Raw genomic sequence first — 10318 nt, 5'->3', positions numbered from 1 at the left:
TACTGTTAGGTCACAAGACAAGAAGCAGATTGCTTCCGTATCTAAACCAGTGCTGCGTGGGCCCGGCGCATGCGATGACTGGTTTGTGCAAGGTTCAGAGCTACCATGCATATGCATGGTTGAGAATGAAGTTAGAACTGAACACCTCCAACAGGCTAATTATAGTACGCCGGAGTGTTCGCACCATGGGCAAGATGAACCTGAAAATATCAGCGCTCCAGAGGAACCAGGTTCGATTTCAATAAAAAGTATTGAGTTGTCCTTGCTGCGTTCCTTGAATTCAGCAAGGGCAACTGCTTGTGATCCTATGCGCACTTGGGAGGGCTCAGGCATGTGCACCCAACCAACGGCTTTGTCCTCAATTGGGTTCTCGGAGGCTCCGCCTAAGAGAACCATTAAAACATTGAGAACACGAACCTTGGCCCCATATTAGGGGTCGTCACAAATTGGCGTCCGTGCGACAGGACAAAGCCGTTCGTTTGGATCCTTCTTCTAGCGGTTAGGAACTATGGCTAACACAAGAGACTTGTTAGCGCTAGCCGAACGCATGGGCTTAGAAGGCGTGGAGTTGAGGGCATGGTTGAACGAACAGGAAGAGCGTGCGCGAGAAGAGCGGGCAGCGGAGCGAGAAGAGCGGGCAGCGGAGCGAGAAGAGCGGGCAGCGGAGCGCGAGGCTAAAAGGCAGGAACTTGTATTAGAGGAGAAAAATTTACAGTTACGACTTAAAGTCGCGGAAGCTGAGGGCAATCGTGGCGAGACGAGCCAACGGCAGCTAGAATTGGAGGAGCGAACGCTTCATTTGCGCCTCCAAATGGCGGCAACGGACGCTGCAAGGACAGCTGACCGAGGGCCAGGAGGGAGTGCCCCATTCAGCGTGAATCCTCACAGTTTGATGCCGGGATTCAACGAAAGCCGGGACGACTTGGATGCCTATTTAAAAAGGTTTGAAAGCGTCGCCACCGGACAAGAATGGCCTAGAGACAAATGGGCCACGGCTTTAAGTTTATGCCTGAGCGGAGAAGCTCTGAAAGTCTTTGGACGTCTGTCTCCAGAAGACTCGCTCGACTACGATAAAGCCAAGTTGGCGTTGCTCCAGCGTTTTCGGTTTACGGCGGAAGGCTATCGGGAGAAGTTCCGACAGAGCAAACCCCAAGATGGCGAAACTGGAAAGCAGTACGCAATTAGGCTACTGAGTTTCTTTGATCGGTGGGTGGAAATGTCCAAAACCGAAAAAGAGTATTTGGCACTTCGCAACCTAGTGGTGACGGAACAGTTTCTGAACAACTGTCATCATCGGTTAGGACTCTTCCTGCGCGAGAAGAGCTACCGCCATCTAGATGACATGGCCGAAGCTGCCGATAATTTCCTAGAGGCTCAGAGACAGCCCAATTTGTTAGTGTTCCGGCAGAAATCGGAAGGCAGTAACCCTACGGAGAAAACCGGAATCCCATCTGAGAGAGTTCCAATGCGATGCTTCGTATGTGGAAAACTGGGTCACGGGGCATCAGACTGCCGATCTAAGCAGAGGCAACCGTACTGCGGGTATTGCCGTAAGCCCGGGCATGATGTCAAAGCCTGCACCAAGAAAAATGATCCACCAAGGACGTCTTGCCTATTGTCGCCAGAAAAGCGCCTGGAAGAGTCAAACGCAGTAGTCGTTGAACAAGACGTAGTTAGCACGGTGAAGACTCCCACGAGGAATGTGGCACGCAAGATGCCAGTGCTAAAGGGCTTCGTCTTCGGACAGACCGCGTCAGTCTTGCGAGATACGGGAAGCAACACGCTGGTCGTGCGTCGTTCCCTCGTACCAGACAAGGCTCTGACAGGTACCACCGCTAAGCTTGTCCTGGCGGATGGCAGCAGCATTGAAATTCCCGAGGCCAAGGTTGAAATTAATTCACCTTATTTTCTGGTACAGCAATTGTAAAGTGTATGACGGCTCCTCTGTACGATGTTATTATCGGAAATGTACCAGGCTCACGAGAACCTCATGATCCAGATAAAACCTGGACAAAAAGACTGAGGAAGCCCATCGAAGATGGTACAGCAAGTCCGAGAAGAACCAAGGGAGAAGACCATTCCCCGGATGCTTTGCTGGTCGGCATCAAGGGCCGAGACCAACAGCCGAAAACATCCACTATCAATATCAGCGCCTTGAAAATAACCAGGCAGGACCTTACCACGGCCCAGAACGAAGATAAGACCTTAAAGTCTTGCAGGAACAAAGTGGGTCAAGTGTTCCAGGGCAAACGATTGGCATCCTACTCATTCGAAGTAGTAAAGGGAGTGCTATATCGTTGTTGCCGGCTGTCCTCGGGCAAAACGATCCAACAAGTGGTAGTGCCCCAAAAATTGCGTGGCCAAGTGCTCACTTGGGCGCACGAAAGCCTGATGGCAGGACACCAAGGAATCAAGAGAACGATCGATCGTGTTCGAGAGTCCTTCTACTGGCCAGGAGTCCAAGAAGCAGTGAGAAGATACGTACGCTCTTGTGACACTTGCCAGCGAACGTATCCTAAGAGCAAGATACGCCAGCTGAAAGTTGGTGACCGTGCCCTTATCCTGCTTCCAACGACGGCCAACAAACGGTCGATGCAATGGAAGGGGCCTTTCTTGGTCACAGGAAAGAAAAGTAACTTTCATTACTGGCTGGACTTGGGACATACCACAAAACTGTTCCATATTAACATGCTGAAGCGCTATGAAGAGCGTGAACCGGGGAGTTCCCCACAGTCAGCATCATGCATCGTGGTGGAGGAGGGCGAGACAGACACCCCTATACCTACCTTCACAACAAATGAGGGCCCAGGTAGAGAAGCAATCAAGCTTGGCGATGACCTTCAAGAAGATCAACGTGCGGAACGTTGTGGGGCGGACTACATGAGTAGAATACAGGGGAAACTACAACACTACGCCTCTAGATGTTTTTGTTACCCGAGCAGGGTTATGTCATCGTAATGCTACGCTGTTAGTGTTTGATGCTAGTTTCTTTGGTTTTTTTCTTTCTTGGTATGCTTTCTTTGAATTAGTGTTTAACACTTACTTTAATGTTTTATCTGTATGCTCAGTGAACTGTGCCACTCTGTGAACTGTGCATTGAAACATTACAGTGCGTTCTTGTGAACGGACAATGACTATGTTGTGAACTATGTCGCGCACTGAGCAGCAGTTTTTCTTCAAAAAAACTTGTTAAAAAGGGGCTTGTGTGATGTGTGGTGCGCGACATAGTGCCGTGATCGGGACAGCCGAGAGCAGACGACGCTGAGTGCACGCGCGCCGAGCTGGAAGGAGGAAAACGACGACGCCGAAGAGCGCCCGGCACGTGAACGCGCGGCGCAGGAAAAACAACAAAAAGAAAAAAAAAGCAACCAATTAGAAAAGACCACGGGGCGTCGGGCAGCCAATCAGTAAATGCCAAATCGGCCATACCACAAGAAAAAGCGTGGTGCGCTGGCAGAAGGGGGGCGACACGCAAGAGGACACGCAGGGAGACGCCGGGGAGACGCCAGGAGAGTCCCAGGAAGCGACGGCAGGAGGAGGTCAACCACCGGAGTGGGCGTTGAAGACGGGCCGTCGGGTTCCGGACCCGAGCCCACCAGGACTTCACCCGCCCGGGGCCTCCTGCCTACCTGTTCCTGTGCGTCGCCCGTCTACCTGAGCGTGCCGTCAGCTCCTCAAGGCCGGTGAGCTTTTGCGCCAGTGGGCAGGACGAGAACAGTCGGGCTTCGGGCCCGAGTTCTACGCCAGCTGCCCGGCCAGAACGCCACCCCCATCTGCCGTGCCACCTGCTGCCCGAGGCCGGCGTTCGAGCTTCCGCGCCGTGGGCGAGAGGGGAGCAGTCGGGCTACGGGCCCGAGCTCTCTGCCCGGCCAGAACGCCGCCGCCGTCCACTCCTGCCACCCAGCCGCCAGCGTTACCTCGCCTAGCCAGAGCTGGCGCGCTCCCGGCGCCCGGTCGGTCAACCTACGCCACGACCTGTGGTGAGACCGGCGCCACTCCTTCTGCCAGCTCGTCGCCGCGTTGCCGCGTCGAGACTGCAACGCGTCCCCGCCCTCGTGGCAAGCCCGGACTCGCACCCTTGTTAAAGCCCTAAGTGTGCTCCTTACCGCAATGTTTTCTTGAATGTTTATTTTATGCATGCTTTCCGTTTCGTTCTATTTGCTTTACGCCTTTTTTTATTTTTGAATTAAAAGTCTTTGTGTGTGTGTGTTCAAACCAACGGCTTTGTCCTCAATTGGGTTCTCGGAGGCTCCGCCTAAGAGAACCACTAAAACATTGAGAACACGAACCTTTGCCCCATATTAGGGGTCGTCACAGTTACCCCTTCATCTTCTTCATCTGTATATATTCATCATCATGGCCAGCGTCATCGTCTTCAGCGCGCGACCTGCGGAATAAACCGTTGAGGCTTAACAGCTGTCTCGCAAGTGGTGGAGGCCGCTTTCGATCCCTTGGTCCTCTACGCATTCGAGTTTCCCTGGAGCTTCGTTCAGGCCACCGCTTGCTCCGCCTTTCCGCAAGGATGCCCCAAGAAAATCCTCCAGGGGGCTCCGGCGTCACCGTCTCTGCCCCACCGGCCGTTCGTTCATGGACCGTCAGGACGCGGCAGCGTGATCCCACCATGTTTGCTGGCCTTCGTAGTGACGACGTTGATGACTGGCTGGACAATTATGACCACGTGAGTGAGTCTCACTGGTGGGATGACATGCACAAGCTTCGCAACATCGCATTCTACCTCACTGACGTTGCCAGGACTTGGTTCTTCAACCACGAGAGCACCTTGCCTGACTTGGCGGCCTTCAAACACCAGCTTCGGCAGATTTCTGGCGCTCCCAACATCCGCTCTGAGGTCGCCAAGAAAAAGCTTGATGGACGCACGCAACTTCCCGGGGAAATATACACATATTATATCGAGGACGACCTCGCCCTTTGTCGCCGTGTTCACGCCACCATGACGGAATCTGATCGTGTTCGTCACATCCTAAAGGGCATTGCTCAGGTCGAGTTCAACGCACTGGCGATCAAGAACCCTAATACCGTTAACGATGTGATCGCGACTTGCCAACACCTGGACGCACTACAGGCCATCCGTTTACACCCTGTCGCCGATGACGCGCCTCCTTCTTCGGATACCAACCTGCGTATGCTGATTCGGACTCTCATACGCGAAGAGCTCCAAGCGTGTGGCCTGCTCAGTCCTCCCGTTCTCCAGCCTCAGCCTTCGGTTCCTGGCCTGCGCGACATCATCAAAAAGGAGCTATCATCCATGACCTGCGCTGCGAGCTGTGGCCGTCCTTCGCCATCCACTTCGTATGCTCAGGTTGCGGCTATGTAACCAGCGTTCGTTCGGGCAGCGCCTCCTGCTCCTGCTACTGCCCCCAACCATCTGGCGCCTCTACCACCCCGCCCGCCTGCCACAGGATTTTACACTACCCGGCCTACGCCCCGCCCCATTTGTTATTATTGTGGTATTCGCGGTCACATATGGCGTTTTTGCCGAAGACGACAACAGGGCGAACGTCGTGGCTACGATATTTATTAGAGAAACCCGTTGCTTCCTCCGAGTCCTTACCAGCGCCGGCTCTCCCCACGCTCACTTTCTCCACCTCCACCTCCCGAAGCGCCTCGCAACTACCGTCCAGGACTCCGCCACTCGCCCTCCCCTCTCCGGCGCTCGACATCACCCCTGCAACCGACCACGCGCACTCCTGACTACCGATCGGAAAACTAGATGGTGCAGTTTTTGGAGGGAAAGCTGCATGGCTCGCACAGACTACAATTCCTTCAGCGTGCTCGGCCAATACTTTATTCGTGTGCATAGAAGGTGTACCAGTCATAGCATTACTTGATACGGGAGCAGCTATTTCTATTATTCACGCTGGCTTGTGCGCTCGTCTAAGCAAAGTTACTGCACCTTACAGTGGAGCTCTTCTTCGTGGTGCAAATAATGTTGTGATTCGGCCATCGGCTCAATGCACGGATAGGGTTTCGATCGACGGGATACGCCACCATATTCAGTTCGCAGTGTTGACTTCCTGTGCTCACATGCTTATACTAGGGTGGGACTTTCTCTCTTCGGCGTCGGCTTTCATCTCGTGCCGTGAACGCCTCGTCAACTTAACAGAGACCGACGATTCCGATGACGTGCACAAACCGCGCCTTCGCTTACGAACTGCTGACGATTGCAAGGTGCCCCCTGGTTGCGAACAACTCCTTGCAGTTAACTCTGACATCACCGATGGTAACGTTTTAGTTGTACCGTAAGCCCGTTGCTTATCCAAAGGGATCGCTCTGGCACCGAGCCTTGTTCGCTTCACCAGCGGCATGGCCACTTTGGCTGTACTCAACACAATCAATGAGCCAGTCCTGCTTTTTAAGTGCGCCGTTCTCATGTGCGTCTTGGACACTCAGTCAGACTCTGTGCTTACCTCGACTACTGCTGTTTCACAACCACCCACAGCTATGAATCGGGTCCCTGCTTCTGATCTCGCTAGTACCATCAGCTCCGATCTAGCACCACAGCAGACGGGGGAGTTAGTGGCGTTGTTATCCAAGCATAAAGATGCTTCGACGTCCACTCTCCCCGTCTGGGACAGACTTCTGCGACGGCTCATCGCGTACACACAGATGGAACTACAATCGTGCGGCGGCGGCCATATCGCGTTTCTTCCGCTGAACGACAGATCATCGATACCCACGTTGCCGACATGCTGAAACCTAGCATAGTACGCCCATCTTCAAGTCTTTGGTCGTCACCTGTCGTTTTGGTGTGTAAGAAAGACGGCTCGGTGCGATTCTGCGTAGACTACCGTGCCTTGAACAAAACAACCCGCAAAGATGTATATCCACGGCCCCGAATCAATGATGCGTTAGATTCATTATAAGGCGCGGAGTATTTCTCCAGCCTTGATCTACGCTCCGGATACCGGCAGATACCCATGCACGAAGCAGACAAGGAGAAAACCACCTTTGCCACACCCGATGAACTTTACGAATTTAACATAATGCCTTTCGGCCGGTGTAATGCTCCCGCCACATTTGACTGGATGATTGACACCGTACTATGGGGGCCTAAAGTGGAAGACTTGTTTATGCTATCTTGACGACATCATCCTATTTTCGTCGACCTTCCATCAGCACTTGCAGCGCCTCGACGAAGTCCTGACATGCCTCTCAGCGGCTGGCCTTCTGCTGAATACAAAAAAGTGCCACTTCGCCAGCAAAACCATTAAAGTGCTCGGGCACCTTGTGAGCAAGGAGGGCCTTCGACCCTAGCCCAACAAGATTATCGCTGTCCTCCGCTTCCCCAGGCCTCAACGCGCCAAAGACTTGCGTAGCTTCCTTGGCCTAGCTTCCTATTTTCGGCGCTTCATACGTAACTTTGCCACCATTGCGGCGCCGCTCCATCAACTCCTTCCTTCTGGAGCTCCCTACATATGGTCGGACGAATGACAAACTGCTTTTGATGCCCTCAAGCGTGCCCTCCCGTCCGAACCTGTGCTTTGTCATTTCGACAACACTGCACCCACTGTTCTATATACTGACGCCAGCGGACGTGGTATCGGCGCTGTTCTTCTGCAACGTCAGCAACATTCTGAAGTACATGTGGTTGCATACGCAAGTCGCATGCTAACAGCTCCAGAGAAATGTTATACGATTACCGAGCAAGAGTGTCTCACCGTTGTTTGGTCCGTCCAAACATTTCGGCTTTATCTGCACGGCCGCCGCTATACGGTCGTTACTGATCACCACGCCTTGTGCTCGTTGGCGACGCTAAATAATTTAACGGGACGTCTCGGCCGTTGGATACTCCGTTTACAAGAATACGACTTCGATGTCACCTACAAGTCTGCAAAGAAAAACCAGGATGCCGATGATCTCTCTCGTTGTCCCCTACCACCGTCTTCCAGCGCTGCTTGCTTACTACCTTCCGTGAGGAAACCGCAGTGCGCGTCGCCTGCATTCCCTTCGCTCGCAGCTCTCGACCAGCTCCCATCCAGCCATTATCATACGTTTGCCTCTAGCAAACGTAATGACTCCTCTTATGGAACGTATTCGCGGATCATCTCGCACACCTTGCACTCGGCTCCATCGGCAGTTGAAGAAATTCAAGATAGAAAATTCGATATTATACCGGTAGGTGTTTCATCCCGAAGGACACCGTTGGGTTCCTGTCGTTCCCCGATCACTTCGGGCCCAGATATTGGAGACCTTTCACGACGATCCCACTGCCGGTCACTTTGGTTTCCATAAAACCTACAAGCGAAGTCGCAGCCGCTTCTCTTGGCCTGGAATTGCAACCAGCATAGCGTAATACGTGGCTTCCTGTTCACTCTGCCAACACCGCAAACGACTGACCTCACCTCGGGCTGGACTGCTCCAGCCTGTCCGGTGTCCTCAAGCTCCTTTCGCAGTCGTTGGTATCGACCTCTATGGACCGCTACCCTTAACCACTGGCGGTAAACGATGGGTCGTCACAGCTGTAGAGCACGGTACGCTGAAACAGCCGCCCTATCTTCGGGATCCGCTGAGGAGGTTGCAGCCTTTTTCTTCGACGCCATCTTTTTACGGCACGGAGCCCCACGTGTGCTTTTGAGTGACCGCGGCAGGACGTTTCTCTCTAAACTTCTCGACGATGTTCTCCGTCCGTGCAATACCATCCATAAAACGACTTCCAGCTACCACCCTCAAACTAATGGTCTCACCGAGCGCTTTCGTCGCACGCTGTCTGACATGATATCCATGTACATCAACCCTGACCCCACCGGTTGGGATGACATTCTACCATTCGTCACTTTTGCATACAACACGGCCGTCCAACGCACTACGGGATACTCGCCCTTTTCCTCGTGTTGGAATCGCAGTGCTGGCACGAGTTGTTGCAAACTCAGCGCTGTCGCCCGTTGTTGCAAATGGGTCGCAAGCCCCAAGGGTAGCGTTGGCCTGGCGGCCTGGGGCACTGGAAGCATCCGAAGGTCTCGGCAAAGCATGAGTCGACTGGTAACAGAACAACTGGTTTATTCTAACATCGCAAAAGAGCGGGCGGTCAGGTCGACCGAAGTGAGAGACGGGAGAGCACGTAACTCGACAGAAGAAATCGGAGCCTCTCTCTTGGCGTCCGGGGGCAGCTGCTCTTATACTTTCGCAGTTGAGGGCAAGAAGGAAGGCCTCGTGACGAGACCACGTGACGGCGGGTACGGACAGACTGAGGTACATGTTGAGACGAGTGTAGTGACTCAACCGCCGGCTGGGCGCCGGACAGACCTCCTCGCTTCACACTTGGGGAGCTCCTCTCCCCGGCTGCTGCGCTTTGACAAGCGTGGCACACACACGCACACACGAAGACACGTGGCACTGAACACGCCTGGACGCGCTTGGCGGGGAGGCGTATCGGCGGCGCTGAACGGGCCAAAATGTCCGCCGCTTTGAACGAAGCCCCGGCGTCCGTTGCATCCGCGCCGGCTATACCGCGCGTCGTAGGCGAAACGTAACAGACCGCCCCGCCGGGGGAAGGAGATCCCGATGGTCAGGGGACTGCATCCGCTGTCCGGAGGGATGTCGCTCGATGATGCTCATAACCGAAGTCGGGCGTCCTTCGGCGTTTCTTGAGCGCAGCGCACAGAGAAGGCCTCGTTCTCTCGTTCAGGTTCACCCAGGACACTGCAAAGTGACTTCGGGAGAGTTGACATTTTTGTTCTCGTTCCCGGCAAGCGTTAGAACTACGCCGAAAGTCAACCGCTCAGTCAGCAAGCACGGCACAACCCTCACTAAGCCCTGCCAGGCTCTTTCCCCTTTTATACTACTGCCTAGTTCCTTACAGTAGTTTAGCAGCACTCAGAACGCGTCCACAAATCGGAAAATTGCACTAGAAAGCACATCATCACTTTGAAACACTACACAAAAGCAATATGTTAAAAATCCTGCCTCAGGAAGAAAAACATCAGTAACAAACAATTTTGAGGCTGATTCCCACGTTAGGGGCTTCGACTTAAGCCATCGGCGTTACCGTTGAGACTCCCCTTTTTGTAACGCACCTCAAAGGAATGTTGTTGCAAAGCGAGGCTCCAGCGCAGGAGGCGGCCATTTGTGGAAGAGATAGTCTGCAGCCATTGGAGAGGGCAGTGATCCGTCTCGAAGCATGCGAAGCGGAGATCGCAGCGAGCGACCGTACACCAGCTCAGCTGGCGAAAACCCCGTAGCCGCATGCGGCGCGGTCCGTAATGCAAACATCACCCCAGGCAGACACAGCTCCCAGTCAGTTTGATGTTCAAAACACAATGCTCTCAACACGCGCTTCATGACGGAGTGGAGCTTCTCA

General features: G+C 53.8%; 1 protein-coding gene across 1 annotated transcript; it reads left to right on the top strand.

Moving 5' to 3' along the window:
- Positions 1–811: 811 nt before the first annotated feature.
- LOC126525004 (uncharacterized) lies at positions 812–1927 on the top strand. The gene has a single exon (XM_050173066.2). It carries the CDS (start codon positions 812–814, stop codon positions 1925–1927), a length of 1116 nt encoding a protein of 371 aa, XP_050029023.2.
- Positions 1928–10318: the final 8391 nt, after the last annotated feature.

This window comes from Dermacentor andersoni, chromosome 5 (genome assembly GCF_023375885.2).
Source record: "Dermacentor andersoni chromosome 5, qqDerAnde1_hic_scaffold, whole genome shotgun sequence".
Classification (NCBI taxonomy): domain Eukaryota; kingdom Metazoa; phylum Arthropoda; class Arachnida; order Ixodida; family Ixodidae; genus Dermacentor; species Dermacentor andersoni.
This window is presented reverse-complemented; position numbering and strand designations above follow the sequence as displayed.